The 19,100-nt window shown below is 38.1% G+C and overlaps 1 protein-coding gene across 1 annotated transcript in view; it reads left to right on the forward strand.

The window, feature by feature from the left end:
• The first annotated feature begins 499 nt into the window (after positions 1-499).
• LOC103177792 (A disintegrin and metalloproteinase with thrombospondin motifs 6-like) overlaps positions 500-19,100 on the forward strand; it is a 78,764-nt gene continuing 60,163 nt past the window's right edge. The window contains exons 1-6 of the mRNA XM_042331771.1: positions 500-578; positions 1,344-1,708; positions 2,764-2,935; positions 6,598-6,815; positions 9,458-9,541; positions 9,841-9,986. Of these exons, the coding sequence (XP_042187705.1) occupies positions 527-578; positions 1,344-1,708; positions 2,764-2,935; positions 6,598-6,815; positions 9,458-9,541; positions 9,841-9,986 (1,037 nt within the window). The 5' untranslated portion in view covers positions 500-526. The remainder of the gene's footprint in view (positions 579-1,343; positions 1,709-2,763; positions 2,936-6,597; positions 6,816-9,457; positions 9,542-9,840; positions 9,987-19,100) is intronic.

Consider the following 19,100-nt stretch of genomic DNA (forward strand, 5'->3'; position numbering starts at 1 on the left):
GTATTGCATTAGTTAAGATTACTAACAATATTGTGATAAGGCTGGCCCCTGTTTATTGCATTGCACCAAGACACAATAAAAACAAATGTGTAAAATAAAAAGAAAATGGTAAATCTGATTTTATAGACCGTCAATCTGTACTGCTGCAAAAGAAACACGCAGAACAATGAATTATATTTCAATACGCAATGTTCCCTTTTTGCAGGCATACGGATGACTGATTCCAAATAAGCGGCCAATGCGTCTTGGTGTTTCCCTGGTCTGTGAGGGCTTCTCAACGTTGATGATGGCTTTGTGTGTGGAGAGAAGTGGGCACACGGGTTGGTGCAGGGGCTGCTGGCCCTGTCGGCGCTGAGAGCCACCGCCGCACGGAAACGTGCCGAGAACGCAGAGACCCATGGGCTTGTTATGGTGCTCTTCTGGAGTCGACAAAACTGTCTAGCGCAAAGGTAGCATCAAATAGTTTTACGTTCACTAAATTATGGAAATTTTGTGGAAGACGTTGACTTGGATTTTGAGCCTGGTCATGGCTGCTTCGGAATTTTACAGTGACACACGGCTATCTTACAGTTCTCAAGGTAGGACCATCTAATCTTGAGAATTCAACTGTAGAATGACAGCACTGCATCATAATTACATTTAAAAATACATTTTCTGGACTGTGTGTGAATATGAATGTTGGCCATTATTGGCACAGTTTAGCTTTTATTTAGCTACATTTTCTCATGTTTTCGACTCAATTCTGGTTACAATAATAGCACAAGTAATTACTAGAATAATCGAGCTACATGTTTAGTGATTTGAATCGTGATAATACAATATATTTAAATGTATGTAATGCAGCTCTGTTATAACCATCAGATCTGGAATTGAGCAAGACAGGGACAAAGCTGCTTAAAGCGTCATTTGCTATAACCTGAATTAAGCCACGAACACAACTAAATGTTAATGGGTATTAACAATGAACTCTGATTCTTATGTAAAATCACATTTATATGACTGAATCTTAGCAGCAAATTTGTGGCAATGTCGTGGTATTAAAGAGTATTACCAGCCACATTTCAATGGGTAACTGATCTGTTGTACACAAGTCTGGCTCTTTGTCTTTGCCACTTTAACAAGATTCCACTGTAAGTTGATTTGATTCCATATGATAACATTTAATGGTGTCACGGCATATGCTGTCATTATTTGGTATCGTTTACATTCTAAACTTATATGAGAGCGATTTCTTTTTAGATTGTGGATTGAATGAATTTAACTCATGTTTTGTAGTACTTTGTCACGTCCTTTTTTTTCTTCCACGCCCACTTCCTGGACCTTTCCACCTTGTGATTTCAAAGAGGAATTCCTTTCTTACCTTGAACATTATCAGCTCACGGTTCCTGTCCGAGTGGACCACAACGGAGATTTCCTCAACTACAGTGGAAAAAGCCACAGACATTCAAGGCGAAGGAGAAGTTCAGATCCTGCCCCTCATGATCCAAATGAATCTAAATTATTTTACAGACTGTCCGCCTATGGAAAGCACTTTCAATTAAACTTGACTTTAAATACTAATTTAATCTCCAGACATTTTATTGTAGAGTATTGGGGGAAAGATGGTCCAGAATGGAAACACGAATTTATTGATAACTGCCATTACGTTGGATATGTACAAAATGAGTACAGTACCACGAAAGTGGCTTTAAGCAACTGTAATGGTTTGGTGAGTAGAATAGGAAACGTGGGATATTTCTTTGTTAATTTACTTAATGATGTATTGCATAGGCTGGTGATATTATGCAGTAACCATAAATATTATTCCTGGGAGATGTTAACAGCCCAATGGAATTGTTCTATGAGAACAAGCATAAACAGCTGTCCCTCTGCATGTTGCACATGGCTAATTTGCATATGATCCACCATAGTGGGAAGGATAGCCAGATCTTAAAGAGGCAGATCCCTTTTCCTGGCCTCTGCTGACTGAATGTTATTCATAAACCCAGGCACACAACTTCCAGTGTAACATATTAAAGCACAGATTCACGGCAAATATTCTTACAGTTCGAATAACTTTATTTTAAAATAATGTTAGAAATGTAATAAACAATTACATTTGTAAGGAAATATGACCCTTTTTTCTTCAGTAAAATCTAAAAGTGTGCATAAATTATTCGGCATCCTCACTCCAAGGAGATAAAATGTTTATGGCAAATTTACAAGGAGTGATTTAAGCTTGGTGCATGCACTACTGGATTTGTTTAGTGTACAGCAGCTTTCAAACAAAGTTTTAGATTAAAACGTATTTCTTGTTTGACTGAAGATGAATTGCCATTACAAACTGTTAGTTGCTGTCTTGTATGAAGATAACAAAATACATTAAAACAACAATCAAGTTTATTTATTAAACTGTTTGAAAGAAAATAAAGAAATGTTTAACCTATGCTAGTATGCTTTTCCAAAAAAATCTAATCATATGCATGTCTCCTTGATAAAAAACAAGGTAAAAAAGTTAAAATGTAAGCTTTTAATTGTCATTAAATTTAATATATACTAACTCTAGCAAAAATAAAATGTATTTTCTGCAAATCGTTTGGATGATTTCCCTACGTTCACATTTTAATTCACTTTTCTGAGATTTTTTAAAAGAAAGAAAGGATTAAACTTACAAAAATAGAGTGATTTTTGCTTGCAAAAAAAAACATATATACATATAAAATATAAATCCATATGTATCAGGAGCTGTAATGTGAATTAATAATATTCTGTTTTCTTCTCAAGCATGGTGTCATTGTAACAGAAGAAGATCAGTATTTTATTGAGCCACTACAGAATATATCTGTGAAGAATGCCAGTGACTTCACTCTTGGTGAAGACCATCCTCATGTTGTTTACAAGCTATCTTCGATCCGGCAAAAGCATCACACCAAGGCTTCGAACTGTGGAGTTGCAGGTAATTTTATTATATTTATTATATTATTATTATTATACTGTAACTTGTTTTATGTTCCAAATATAAAACAGCATAAATCTGGTGAAATACAACATTTTTTTCCCAACATGACTTTTCTGGTGGTAATAAGCTAGTAGCAAGGATCAGTAAAGAAATTCTGTAAACAGAGAAATATTGAAATAAGTAATTTCCATCTGTATGTATATATATTGTGTGTGACAGAAACTCTGTTCACTGTATTTAATGCCTTTACTGCTTTTTGGTATGATGTGATTTTAATTAGTACAGTAAAAGTTGCGAGATGAGATTCATTGTTGATGTAAAAAGATCCTTCCGTATGATTCAGCTGTAAAAATCTAAATTGAAATATTTACACTTAAATATAGATACAAGTATAAACGACTGTTTGTGGAACACTGCTGTGCGTAATTGACTGCTGCATTTCATTCACAAAATATACAGTAAATTCACTTTACAATATTCTGTGACACGCTTTGAGATATCTCAACAATGCGATAAGGCACTATATCAAATGCAAAGATTATTATTATAACTTTAAAGCCAGAAAATCCTCAACATATGGCAAAGAATTATTAGGTATTGGTTCCTATGGATTGTATTGATGAACTTGCCATATTCTTTATGCTCTGAATTGTTGCATAGATAAATTAAATTTAGACCAACCTGAATTGTATCCTATTAGTGAACAGAAAACAACCTAAAAGAAAATACCACTAAAATGTTGATTTTCTTTGATTATTACTAATGTTGGCTGGTGCAATAATGAGCGGTGAGATTTAGAAAGAGATTTTGAAGATAATATCTGCTTAATCTTAGGAACTTTTAATGTTATACTGATTTTCACCATATATACGCCCTTTTTTTTGCAAAGCCAATGTGTAAAAATATTTTACCCCCAAATTACTTAAGTTCTCACCATTTTCTGGCATCTTTTGGCTTCTGGAAGGAGCTTGCATTGCAGTCCTGCTGATCCACAAATTGTGTGCCCACAGATGATTCAGTGCATGGGTGACCTTAGTGAAGCATTTTATGCAATGTGTTTCAGGATCTATTCTTGGTGCCCATTTAATGTTATTTGATGCCAGAATTGCTCATTTGTTGCTTGTGATCTGAGAGTAAAGGAGCTGTTTGGAATTGTGCTGTGAAGCGTATCGTGGTGTGCTTTGACTACCATTAAAATGGAGAGATAAACCCAAATTAATAGCATATTTTTACTCTTTTGTTGGCTAAATTACCGTTGCACTTTAGTTTCAATTTTTTCACCTCAATTTTCTCTTGTTTATGGACATAAAAAAAAACCTGAAAAAAATATCCAAGTGGTAAAAATAAAAAAATTGTGGAGAAATATAAAAATGTAAACTAAAATATACTTCATTGTTCCTTAGGGATATTCATGCCTAATTTGAAAACGGAAAAATAGATTAATTACTTACTTCAGTGAATAGTTTGTGTGGCGGGAAAGAGCTGTGACAAACCATGGATAACATTAATTTACTTTTTACCGTTGTGCATTTCATAGACTTACTCTGGTGAGTGAATGCAAAGCAGAATTTATAGAGCTGAGCTACTTATTTTGAAAGTATTTGTTTAGTTTAAAACCAACACAGCGGAGGGAGAAGATGCAACATCATGTGCATTCTTTGCCGCATGTCAGGTTTATAGACTTCACCATGCTGGTAGAAAAAGAAATTGAGGAGATGCCAGTTGCTCCTTACAGGGAGGGCAAATTAGAGGTCATGTCACCCAAGGCCACTTACACACATCTGGTTATTGATTCAAGGATAGCATTGACATTCAGAATGGTCTTAGAGCAGGTCACCCACTCATTATCTCAGTCAAGGGTATTGTTGCTGACACTGAACTTTCTCAAGATCCAGTGGCTCTGGATAGACTCCCAGTATTCCCTCCCATTAAATGAAATGGAGCACCTCTGGTCCTCGCAATGGGGAAAGTATGGTTGTAACACTGTTTTTTCCCTCTCTGTGGTTTTTGGGAATTCCGCCTACACTTTAATGCTTCTTCAAAACTGTGTTTATATAAATTATATAGATTGCTTTTAAGGAATATTTTTGACAACAGGATTGATGTAACCTACAAGTTTCGTCCACAAAAGTATACAGTCAATTACTTTACAGCATATTCTGTGAAGAGCTTTGAGACATCTCAAAGACGTGTTTGAGACGAATGCAAGGATTATTATTATTATAAGTTGCATTTTATTCAGTTATCTGCTCATCAATTTAAGAATCATTAAAGCTTTATTATTTTATACTTGGTGTCTTCCTGTTAGTTGTGCAGTGACCCCTGGTGGAAAGTACCTGTAGATGGATATCCTTTGAGACAACTGTGATATTCCCCTGCCTGGTAACAATCACTATCTGGACTTAGTGAAGAATGGTCACTTGAAAGAGGAATCAAAGGGCTACTGACACCTACACAAGAAAACAGAAGTCCCCTAAAGGGAATTAGCAACTTTATATACTTACATAAATACAGATCTGATAGAGATTAATACTAAGATTAATACATTTGGATAATAGTATTTCATACTTCTGTCAGTGTCTCCTTGCTTTTGGCTCTGACATCCTCAACCTTCACGGCCTCTCTCTCCAACTCAGTGAACCAAATATAACCAAGTATTTAGTTTGACTCTCTGCTCTCTTTCCTCTTTCACATTCGGTCCCTAATCAAAGGACATTCTAGCTTGTCTGCATCTTCACCACATTGCCTGCCTCTGTCCCTGTCTCACCTCTAATGCTGCTGAAAGCCTCTCTCAACCCCTCCATCTCACCCCCTCTATCATCTATCTTAAAAACCTACTCTTTGACCGTGCATACTGTCACCTTCCTCCTCCGGCACTTTCTTTGATACTCTATGTGAAGGGTGCTATATAGATGCAAGTTGTTACTGTCATTTAGTTTAGCAGAGATACAGTATATCTCTGGCTGGGTTTATAGTAAGTAATTGTTTATAGTAAGTATAGTAACTGATTGTTTGGTGGATACTCCAATGTGTCATAATCTCAATCACTAATGACTCAGATACATTAAAGTAAATAATGAGTCAGAGATGTGGTGAGTTGTGTTAGCATTGCCTGTGCTCTGTAACCCTGAACAGGGTTGGATACATACTGCTCTGCTCAATTCCCTATACAGCTTTGTCAAGTAGGATGTCAACAAGTGGTAACCACCTTCTCTCTCAATAAGGAAAAATAAGAAGTCATGTCTAGGTGGTCCCCACTAGTTCTTGGCTGCTGATACAAGGGTGTAGGTAGCAGGCTGGGAACAAGCTGCCACCTGCCTTCTAAGCTGTAGATATCAGACCAGATAGTTGCAGGTTAACTACAGGAAAAAAAAGGGAAAACTCATTTGAATACTCCTGTTTAAGGGAAAAATAATCCAAATTGATTCCTTTTTTTAAAAAGCAATTTACAGAGGCATTATGTGTTTTTGTTTGTTAAGCAATCATCTGAAATCTATAACGTAGCTGTTTACCATAACAAAATCTCTTATTTTACTACTACAAACCATTTGATTACTGCTTTGTTTGTGATGGCTTCAATTCCTGAACAAGTAGCTCTGTAGCTGTCAGTTGCTTAACAACTAACCCGGCTAAAGCAGTTGATTTTATTTATTCCTTAGAAGACCTCACAGGAAGAGGAAATCGCTGGTGGTTGAATGATCCCTCGGCCTTTCCAGCTTCTTTGCCAAATAACAACACAGCAAGCAGTCACCATCGACAAAAGAGATCAATAAGCCTGGAACGCTTTGTGGAAACTCTTGTAGTGGCAGACAAAATGATGGTGGGATACCACGGCCGCAAGGATATTGAACATTACATCTTGTCTGTAATGAATATTGTAAGTTTTATCCCTTTGTGTTTTTAAATGGTAAATATTTATTGCATATTCATTTCTTTTGAAAATGACGAACAAATGTTATAGCTCAAACGTTTCAGGCAGTGTTCTAAGAGGAATGTTCTCTTCTCATTTAGAGAGGTTATGACATTTCATAATAATAATTTGGACACTCAATTCACGACTGCTTGTGGGACACTGTTGTACGCAATTGGCAGCCGCGTTTCGCCCACAAAATATACAGTCAATTTACTTTACAGTACATTCTGTGAAATGTTTTGAGACATCTCGAAGACATGATAAGGCTCTTTATCAAATGCAAGGATTATTATTCAATATATAAGGGAATTTGTTTTAATACAATGATTCATGATATCAGTAACTATAATAATAATAATCCTTGCATTTGATATAGCGCTTTTCACGTCTGCTAAATTTCTCAAAGTGCTTCAAAGAATATACTGCAAAGTGAATTGACTGTATATTTTGTGGGCGAAACTAACGCTATAAGATAGTTTCATAAGCAATAAAACCAAACTGGAGTACTCAAGCATAGCAGGATTGTTATATAGAATTGCACTTGGGGATATTTTTCCCATTAGTACAATCTCCAATCTAGAAGATTAGAGCAATATCCAGATGGGGAGAAGCATGAGGGATATTGTCCCTTTAAAAGATTCAACACTGCACGGTTTTTCCATTTTTCAACTTTATTTCACCATCATTTTAGAACACGTTTTATCTCTACATTAGTACCATTACTAGTCATGTCCTATTTGCTTTTTATTGTTGACATCTTCTTAATTGAAGTCCTGTAGCATATTGGTTGGAACACTCACCTAGCAAGAAATTGGACCTGGGTTTGATTCCCAGGCAGAGTGAAATGATAGGCAAGTTTTCTTACTCCACACGCCTCTGTTAACCTAGTAGTAAGTAGGAACCCCGTTGTTAGTCAATTGGCGGATCGCTTTTCCAGGGGTAATAATGGGACACTGCTGTGCGCAATTGACTGCTGTGTTTCTTTCACAAAATATAGTCAATCCACTTTATAGTATATTCTGTGAAGAGCTTTGAGACGTCTCGAAGACGTGATAAAGTGTTATGTCCAATGCAAGTATTATTGTTAATAAAATGACATTTTTCCCTTTTCTGAGGTCTCTCCATACCCTGCACCATTCCTCTGTTCAGTACAAAAGCATGCGATTTATTTTGTGGCAATTGGTAATGCTGTTTGGTAATCAGCCACTAGGAGGTGCATAAAATAATCTGGGTTGACACAACCTGTTCCGTCAAATCTGGTGGGAAGCACGTTATCTCAGAAACTCACACAGCCATTAAGGCTGAGATCAGGAACTTGGCATTTGAAGAAACAATCCCATTTCCCATAACTATCGGATTGATTACAAGATCCTCACACTCACATACAAATCACTTAATTCCCTGGCACCTCCCTACCTCTCCGACCAGCTCACATCTCACTCTTCTACCTGCCTCCTTTGCTCAGGTGGCTCCAGCCTCCTGCACATCCCTCAGGAAAGTTGCATTTGAAGACCTTCCGCTTTGACCGTATGTACGGTCACTTTCCCCCTATCTCCCTAGATCGATGTCAAGCTCCGCCACTGTTGAGCAGTCTGAGATCTCACCCTGTGTGAAATACACTATATGAATGCAAGGTTTTGTTGATGTTAACCAGCATGAGGCAATTGTGGAGTCTGAAAACCAGTTGTGGCCATGTGTGTCAACCTGGCTCAGTCGGTAGCAGTTTTGCCTTGGAGTCAGAAGATTGTGGGGTCAAGCCCCATATTGGGATCTGGAACTCATATGATCTTGGCTGACACCCCAATGAAATGCTGAGGGTGTGCTGCATTGTTGAAGGTGACGTCCTTTGGGTGAGACATTAAACTGAGATCCCTTCTATGGCTGTTCAGGTGGATGTTAAAGATCCTATTGCACTCTTCAACAAGAGAAGGGTGTTTTTCTTGGTGTCCTGTCCAATAATCCCCCAATAAATTTGGTCAATCACTTCATGGCTGTTTGTGTGACATTGCTGTGCACAGATTGGCTGCTGGGGTCATCCACAAAACACCATCACTACACTTTATATTCTGTGAAACGCTTTTAGAAGTCCTCCGAACATGAAAGATGCTATACTAAATGGAAGGATGGTAATGTTGATGATTATTATTATTTCAGTCCAAAGACATGTTATTGATAAATAGTCGCATGGCAGTAAATGGAAAACAAATAGTACAATTTCTGTGAAACAAATGTACTTTTTTGGATCTGTTTAGATAGTTACTAATAAATTATTTTCTAATAGTCTCACAATCGTAGAATAAATATTTATTTGCTCATGGAGAGAAATAAGTATAGTGTAGTTTAAGGTTAAATATTTTAAACACAAGTTTCAAGATCGATAGCCTTATTTGTTTAATTGCCGTGTCGCCCACAAAGTATGCAGCCAATTTACTTTGCAGTATATTTTGTGTAGCACTTTGAGACATCTCAACGTTGTGATAAGGTGCTATATCAAATGCAAGTATTATTATTTGATTATGAAAATACCATCAATTGTTAGAGAAAAATCAAATTTAGGAATTTTACTTTGTCTGACTTTGTGTCTTTTCTTATTTTCTGGAGGTCAGGTTGCCAAACTTTACCGTGATTCCAGTCTTGGAAATGTTGTGAACATAATTGTGACTCGTCTGATCGTTCTTACGGAAGATCAGGTAAGATGAATCAAGTTGAATGTGATTTAAGTCCATAGTGCTTATTCTACCAAATGTTTTAACATTTGAATTGATCAAATTGTTATGCAAAGGGTTGGTGAAAAATAATAAATGATCATGTTATGATTAAAGTCTGACTGGAAGAAATAAAATAAAGGATAGTTTTCAATGGATAAAAAATGTCAAGAAGGGACTGTTTTATTAAAGCTATATTAATTATAGTCTTCATTTTTATTCTTCAAAGAAGAACTCGTTGTTCAGTTATGCATGTGAATCTTTTGCATATACTTGTATTTTAGCCAAACTTGGAGATAAATCATCATGCAGACAAGTCCCTGGACAGCTTTTGTAAGTGGCAAAAATCCATTCTTTCTCACCAAAATGATGGAAACACCATTCCAGAAAATGGGATTGCTCATCACGATAATGCTGTTTTAATAACTAGGTAAGACATTTGTTCTGGATATTTGTATATACAGTAAACTACGGATAACATGACCCTGGTTTAACTTGTCACTACCATTTGAATTCAGCTTGCTGCCTATGTCCTGGCTGCATTTATTTATGTACAGTATTCATACATATGCCTAATTCACCACTCCAGATAACTTGCCACTGATTCCTTTTTTCTCTTGGAGTGACGAGTTATCAGGAGTTTACTGTTCGTTCTAACAACAGTGTAAAATACTCTACACTACGACTGGTGATCATTATATTTGCATTTAGCTTAACATTTCAACCATTTAGATAGCTTTTAATTGCAGTTTTTCATTGCAAATCATGCTTCACATTTGGGTTTTGCCTATTTTGGGCTCTTCAGTTGCAGAGAAGGAGTGATTGTTCTTGACCAGCTCCTGTAGTTAAACGCCATGAGGTGCCAGAGATGCTGAGGAAGCGACTCTTTCCTATGATTTTCACTTTCACTGTTGCTGCAGAAAGACTCCACAGGGTCTGCTGGCACCTCCCCATTTAGGGTCAAATCTATGTTTATTCTTTCCTACTCCAAGCATTCTTGCTGTAACATTTACTGCCAACTCACCAACTTCATTTCAATCTTTAAAGGAAGTCCAACCTGCCTGACAATGAAATGGCCCGTACTCTGCCTCAGTTTGAGACTAGCTGCTTTGCTTGGTTCCATATACTTTGGGAGTAAATGTACATAAATGAGTGAATCCTGATGTTTCTAACAGCTTGTTGGGTGCTGACAAGCAATGGCCAGAGAACCTATTCCTACAAGCATGAAAAGGGTAAGGACATCATCTAATTGGTTTTGTCCCTTTTTTTGGTGAGCTGGGTGTCTGGCACATCACCATCACCAGAAACCCATTTTGTCCCTCCTAATGTTAAAGAGAAACTAAAGGGGAGAAATTGGCTAAAGGTCAACATTACTGCTATCCATTCCATTTTGTGGTCGCTCTCTGTACTGTTGGTGGTAATCATGCTTCTGGTTACTCATTCCCAGGCGCCAACAGCAAAACAAAATCTGTGTTTAAGCATTAAGGCCCTGTACAAAATACATGTTGGTATGTGGTACATTTGTAGTTTGCTGTATGTAAGGTCAGTAAGTTAGATTTATCATGTGTCATTTTGGAACATTCTCCTAAAAAAGAAAATGATCGAATCCAGAAAAGCTAAACCTAGAAGCTGATTCACTTCTGCCACATCTTAAAGAAGGTTAAAGTAAAAATTGACATTAAATGTAGAAATAGTTTGCAGAAGGTATGCATTGTTTGCATTTTTTTTGTGCTATCACAGTTCTCTACTTGTACTGAGATAAGGGCTTCAAGGAATGTGATTGTGCAGTATTCTAGGCCAGATTGAAAACAGATGTGTTTTCTATTTATTTTGTTTTAAAAATTGAATGCCCTATACTTACTTCTCCATGTAGTTGTACAAGCTATGTTTGAAAAATTATTCCTAATTTAATCAGATCTTCAATTTCCTTTTTATTGGATGACGGAGGAAATCAATATTGGGAAACATGTATAGTCTCATCTCCCAGGACTATAATTGGCAGGCAATTGATGCAGTTGTCAATGGGTTGGAAAAAAATGTAATTGTGGGCACTACATATTTAAAAAAAAACAGTTTTATGACTCATCCTGCGGTTCTTCCCTTTCTCCCTGCCTTAACTGATGGAATGGTACACAGTATAATCTTTCTATGTCGACCAATGTTCAACTGGTAGAACAGGTTTAAATGTTACAAATATTTACTGCTTTGATTTTTGACATACACATGTCTGAAGATTGTTTGTCCTTACTCATCTAATGGATGTTCTTAAGATAATGGATCAAACAAATCTAAATAAAGAGCTGTTTTACATACTTTTATGTGGTCCCCTTTGAGTTCTCTACACAGAACTATAAAAATTCTATGATTATTAATAATAAAAACACATCCGAATCCTTACAGACATATAAATACATAGAGCCCTGTTTATATTACCACCCAGTATTAATGGAAGTAATGCCAGTACAAAATTGATTGTGACATAATATAATAATACTATTATGAAACTAGGATGAAAAATGGATCCAAGGAGGCAGCTTGGTGGTGTAAAGCATTTGGTTTTCCAACAAGCAGTGCCCTCAAGAGATCAGAAGTGGGTTTGTGCTGGCAGGTTTCCTATGTTTTTAGTTTCCATTCTGAAACATAATGTGAAGAGGAGGTACAGAATAGAGGCCAGATCATTCCCAATAGGAAGGAAGGGAGAATTGGCAGTGGAGTCACCCTGGCTGTTCTAGTGGACTTCCCAGTTGTCTTATTAAAAGTAGGCCTAACAGATCCTTGGAACACATGACCTAACTTGCTCTTTTTGCTCAGAATGTCATTTGAAGTATAATAAGTGTGTGTTGTGTGTTGGGGTGGTGGTGGGGATTGGTATAAAATGACAAACATACAAAACAAAAATTAGAATGCTATACTTCCTGATGGAAAGTGTTGATGTGCCAGTATACGGAGCATAGAATGTGGATTTGCCTCAAAATTCTTTATATGATAGTTGTTAATCTTAGGTAGAGCATAGGGATGTGATCAGCAGATGCACTCAGAACTGCACTGGCACTATCTAGAGGGTAAGAACACAAGAAATGCTAGACGAAAAAGGACCAAGCTCCATCTAGCTCGCCTTCCACCTTCCTGATGGTCGCATGCACATATGTCCCAAACTACCTATGCACTATATCCCATAACGTTATTTCCTAAAAGAAAATCTAATCTGTGTTTGAAAGAATCAGATACAGGAACTGATCATACCAGTCTGATTCCAGATAATTGTACATGTTGGTTTGAAATAATAAGTCCCAGCTCTACTGCTAGTGATAATAATAATAATTCTTGCATTTTGATATAGTGCTTTTCATGTCTTCGAGACGTCTCAAAGCACTTCACAGACTATACTGTAAAATGAATTGACTGTATATTTGTGGGCGAAATGCAGCAGCCAATTGCACACAGCAGTGTTCCACAAACAGTTGTGGATTGAAGTAACCAATTGTTTTTTTTATTGATGGATTATTATCAGGTGTGTAGAGTAAGGAAACTTGCCCAAGGTTGCGCCCTGCCGGGAATCAAACCCAGGCCTCCACTGAGCTACAGGACTCCAAAATAAGCAACGAATCAAACACAACATTATCTTTGAGATTCTAGGATTTTATTAATCTTAAACCAAAAAAAAGAATATTTTGAATATACACTTTTGTACATTCCAAAGATGCCTATTAAACTTTCCAAAGATGTCCAAACTCTGTGATCTGAACCATATATGTACGTTGTGCCATTGAGGGTACTTTGTTTTTCAGTGAAGCTGCTGACTTTATTGTGTCTAGTTTCATAGTGGGATTTAAACCTACTAACTTGTAGATAACTCATTTATCCCTACCCACTTGCGTTTACACATATATAGTGCACAATGGTGCACTGTATCAGGTTAGAAATTTGATTCTGTCAGACATGTGCTCTTACAAGACATAGGCGAGTATAAATGGTTCATAGACTTCGTTTAGTTTGGGTAAATGCCATTAAACGGAATCTGATCCCTATTGTAAGCGTCTAAAGCAAATTTTTGAGTATTACATGGGATTTGACACTTGGCTAGATTGGAGAGGAATAAAAGCGAGAACAGGGTAGAAAGCTACTCTTTAACGTCTGGAACCTGAGTTTGAATGTAGCTCAGGCGGATGGGATAAAAACCTCTCTGTGGCTGTAATAACCCTGAGTGAAATTAGTTTAGTTCAATGTGATTAGACTTTCTTTGTATATTTTTCACTTCATATTTGGCTTATTTTGTTTGCTTTCCTGTGAACATCCAAAAGCATTATTGTGTGTGTGTGTGTGTGTGGGGGGGGGGGGGGGAAATTACCATATTTCTTTACATTTTAAGACATAATCAAAAGATCACTATTTCTAGAAATTAGTGTTTGATAGTCCCCGATGTGCATGATTATCTCTAAGATTTTTTTGTACAATTTATAACTTAATGTTCACTACACAGTTTTTCTTTTCTGACTTGTTTCTTTTCTTTATCCTGTACCCTCTTTCCTATCTATATTTCCTTCTGTTGCTCTCTTTTCTCTGTTTATTTTCATTCTTCCTGCCAAACCTCTCATTGTTTTCTTTCTTTCTGCTATTTCACTAAGTTATTTGCTTTTCTCACTCTCCCTTCCAACCTGTACATTTTTCTCACTCCTTAGCCTCTTCGGCCCTGAATAATAATAATCCTTGCATTTGATATAGTGCTTTTCACGTCTTCTAGACATTTCAAAGTACTTCACAGAATATACTGTAAAGTGAATTGACTGTATATTTGTGGGCGAAACATGGCAGCCAATTGCGCACAGCAATGTCCCACAAACAATCGTGGACTGAGTGACCAAATAATTGTTTTGTTGAAGGATTATTATCTCAGAAAAGCGATCCACCAATCAAGTAACAACCAGGTCCCTGCTTGTTGCTTGGTAAACAGAGGCATGTGGAGTAAGGAAACTTGCCAAACATTTTGCCCTGCTGGGAATCAAACCCAGGTCTCTCACGCTGCCCCCACCTTTTGGAACTCCATCCCACAGTCCCTCCATCTCACCCCCTCCTTTGCCTCCTTCAAGACCCATCTCAAGACCCTTCTTTTTGAGCATGCTTTCGATCACCCTGCTTCCCCCACACTCCACCCTCCAGCTCGGGACCGAAGCATTGACTTTCCAGCGACTTGGGACATACTCCCGACGTGAAAGGCGATAAGCAAATGTAATTTTCTTGTTGTTGTTGTTGAGTGCTCTAACCACTGAGCTAACCTAAACACCATGTACTCTGCAACAAATAATAGCCATTGAGATTCTCTAAGAAGATACCTAATCTGGTACATTTTCTCCAAGAATTTCTCTAATAAAGGTGTCCAAATCAATATGGTTTCCAGCATTGGATTAGTTTGTAGTGGAAATGTGAATTATATTTTCTGCCTCTAATTGCAATTGCCCACGCCAGAGGCAGGTTTTGCACATGTGTAACGAAGTACCTGAGCGGAACCCTCACACCGGGTGTCAACATGCTATTAAAGAGCCAAACAACCAACTGTTTAATGATATAAAAAATTGCTTCAATCTTTCTTTAGCGGTATTTCTCTGCCTCAGAGCATTGTTGAAGCAAATCTCATAAATTATTTTAAAAGGAAATTAGATTGATGCTTAGAAAATAGGAAGATTGAAGGTATATGGAGCAAGCAGGAGAGTTAGTTTAGACTAGGTGGCTCATACGGAGTAAGACACCAGGGCAGACTTGATGGGCCAAATGGCTCGTTTCTCTGTTGTAACTTTCTTCAATTCTCGTCTTTTGGACCAGCCAAGAACTGTTAAGAGTGGAGTCCTGTAGCACATTGATACGAGCTCTCGCCTCACAAGCGAAAAGTACCTGGGTTTGAATTCCAGACAGGGTGAAACCTTAGGCAAGTTTCTTTACTCCACATGCCTGTTTACCAGCAGTAAATAGGAACCCAGGTGTTAGTTGATTGGCAGATTGCTTTAATTCCTTCAAAAAAAATGCTAACCTAAACCAAAATAATTTGGTCAATTAATCAACGACTGTTTGTGGGACACTGCTGTGCGCAATTTGCTGCTGGTTTTGCCCACAAAACATTCAGTCAATTCACTTTACAGTATATTCTGTGAAGTGCTTTGAGGTGCCTCAACGACGTAATAAGGTGCTGTTCAAATGCAAGGATGATTATTCTTATCAAGCAAGGATTTCTGAGCAGAGATTAAATTGATTCATATCTGTTATGTTTATACTGCATTACTGCAAATTGATGTTCTGCCTCAACCATTTCCTCAAGGTAATCTTGGCAACTGGGATCTTGAGCAATTTTCTCAATCTCAGTTTATGCAGTGAAGCCTGTGTCAAAACAGTTTAAAAAGGAGGCTAATTAATTAGTTAGACTCACCGCTCAAGGGATTCAAGTAGTTATGCCCTACTTTCAACTCTGTGTAGAAAATAAAGTAACACTTTAGTTTTTATTCATACTAGGTTGGTCTTACTGAAGGTGTACAGCTCCAACATTAGGCATTCAGCAGTGCAGCAGGTGGAATATTACCCCTCTGGGGTCTCTTATACCCCTGTTAGATGGAGATAAGCCTGCCTCAGGAGGCTACTTTTTTTCCTGATTCTGGAAAGCGAAGAACCCAAATTGGAATCATATTTCGCAATGTCTCCATAAACAGGAAATCTGACTCAACTGTGCAACGTCATGGAGCGAGTTTACTCTTTTGTCATTCCGTGAGGGCAGTTCATCGCCCCATAAGTGTTGTACTGACTTTAAAACATTGCGAGCACAATTTTTTTTTGATATCTACCACTGGGATCGAGAAAAAGGCCCTGAGCTAAGCCCTCACTTTCAGGTGCATCTCCCGCTCTCCGCTATCATTATTTGGGTCAGAGATATGTTAAAAAATCAACTGCAGGTTTATGTTTTGGTGTCGTTCTGATACTTACACAACGACGTCAAGACATCGACCTATGCACGGACTATGCATATTTGCTGCAGGTGCAACAATCAGCAAAGTCATTAAATGGCCACAGAGAACCCAGATTTAATAATTCTTGCATTTAATATAGCGCCTTATCACGTGTCTTTGAGACGTTTCAAAGCGCTTCACAGAATATACTGTAAAATGAATTGACTGTATTTTGTGAGTGAAATGCGCATACTTTCACGCTTCTTCGCCAGATGGCGGCTTAGACTAATTTTAAAAGGAAACATTTTAAATAATAGTGATTAGGATTCAAACCAGAGTTAACTCCATGCACTTCCATCAAAATTGGCAGTGATTCAGTTTGGAAAGGGAGGGAGAGAGAAATTATTCTCCTAATGTTACAAAGGGAAGGGGGTAGTTCAGTCCAAAGCTTATCATTAAGGAGAACACATTTTTAAGTGATTTTCTGTACCACTTTTTAACTAGCCTTGGTGATAGTTAAATAACAAATGAGTTTAGGAATAACACAATTTTAATCCTGAAGTTTTGTCAGCGGGAGAAATAAGACAACAATTGAGGGGAAAAAACAATTGAGGAAAGAAACAAAACAATTGCAGTAAACAAATGCAATGCAGCATGTCGAAAAGATCGACCCTCTCCCCAAAGAATATTTCTTCAAGCAACATGAAAAACATCTAGCCAGTTTGTTGGCATTTTCCTAACTTGAATGCGAATATTATTGGTGAAAGTGAGGGTATGTGTAACATGTTCACTTGAATCTGAGTCATGGTACAAAATCAATTACTGCATTAATAATAATAATAATCCTTGCATTTGATATAGCGCTTTTCACGTCGGGAGGACGTCCCAAAGCGCTTCACAGAACACACTGTAAAGTGAATTGACTGTATATTTGTGGGCAAACGCGGCAGCCAATTGCGCACAGCAATGTCCCACAAACAGTCGTAGATTGAAAATGACCAATTTATTATTGTTTTTGGTTTTGGAGGGATTATTATTAGGCGTGTGGAGTAAGGAAACTTGCCCAAGGTTTCGCCCTGTGCCTGGAATTAGCATTAAATGTATCAGCTATTAACACATGGTCTTATGTTGAGTGGAGAATAATCCATAATAATAATAATAATGATGAGCGGGTGACAAATCTGGATATATTCCAACCTCAACACCTTCAATCTTTACTTTGACAAGCAGAAAGCCATCTCTAAAAATGTCACAGCAAAGACAGAGCACAAACAAGTCGAATCTTCTATTTTTCAAATCTGTATTCTTTACTGTACTACTTTTTCTGGTATTAGTTAATTCAGTAGCAACAACATACATTTATATTGTGTCCTTCAAATAGAACAAGTCTTGGAGCGCTTCACCATGGCAGGGACAGACACAGTATGAAAAGTGAGATGACCATAGGTGCGATTGAAGAGGTAGATTTCAAGGTGAGATTTTAAGACCAATAGAGAGGAGGCGAGATGAGGGGTAGAGGGAGACAGTTCAGAAGGTTAGGGACCCAGAACCAGAAAGCTCAGCTACCAGTTATAGCGTTGGCAAGGTGGGAGCACGCATCAAGCTCGAGCAGAAGAGATGGGGAGGTGCTGGGAGGTGAAGGGATTTGTGAGTGAGGGTGAGACAGGAAGCCAGCAGAGCTTGGCAAGAACTGGGTAATGGAAATGCAAAGTTTGGTCGGGTGAGAATGTGGGTGGGGGAGTTTTCAATAAGTTGACATTTATGGATGGTGGAACAGGGAGACCAGTGAATAGTGCACTTTAAAAGTCTAGCTGGAGATGATGAAGCAGTGTATAAGGGTTTCTGCCATATTTAGATATAGGCGAGGCAATGGCAGAAGTGGGCAATGTGGCAGAGGTGAAGAAAAAGAGTTTTAGTCAGAGTCTGGATTTCAAGGAGGAAGGAGAGCTGAGGATCAAAGTGGTGTCCAGTTTGCCCACCGGTTCAGTCTGTTTGAGAGAGAGGCTGTGGAGGTTAAGGAAGTCAGAGACCAGGAATGTGGAGACTTTTTGGGGGGAGCCAAAGAGGATTGCTTCTGTCTCTGGGCTTCTGTCTTAAGAAGTCTGGGACGCTACTGGGCATGAGGGCCGCTGTATAATTGCAAGTTGTTATTGTTGCCTTGTCCCTGTTTAGCTGGAGGAAATTTTGGCTCATCCAGTTCTTGATGCCTGACAGACAATCGGATAGAACAGCAACAGCTTGCATTTATATAGTGCCCCTCACACCGGATGGATTCTCAAAGTGCTTAACAGTGGCGGAGCCTGATGCTGGGGCAGGGGGATGGTGACCATAGGCAAGGTCGAAGAGGGAGGTATTCAAGTGCTACCTGAAAATGGGGGGGAGAGAGGCAAGGCAAAGGGATTGAGGGAAAGAGTTTTAGGGCAGCAGTGGCCCTGAAATCATGAGTGGAAGTGGAAAAGTAGATTTGGGTGTTATCCGATTACATGTGGAAGTTAATCCCGTATCTGCAGATGATGTCACCAAGAGGGAGCATGTGGATGAGGAAGAGGAGGGGGCTGAGGATAGAGTCCTGCCCTATTCAGCAGATATCTATTTATAGCTTAAATCATAGTTTGTAG

The sequence above is a fragment of the Callorhinchus milii genome, unplaced genomic scaffold (genome assembly GCF_018977255.1).
Source record: "Callorhinchus milii isolate IMCB2004 unplaced genomic scaffold, IMCB_Cmil_1.0 Scaffold1, whole genome shotgun sequence".
Classification (NCBI taxonomy): Eukaryota; Metazoa; Chordata; class Chondrichthyes; order Chimaeriformes; family Callorhinchidae; genus Callorhinchus; species Callorhinchus milii.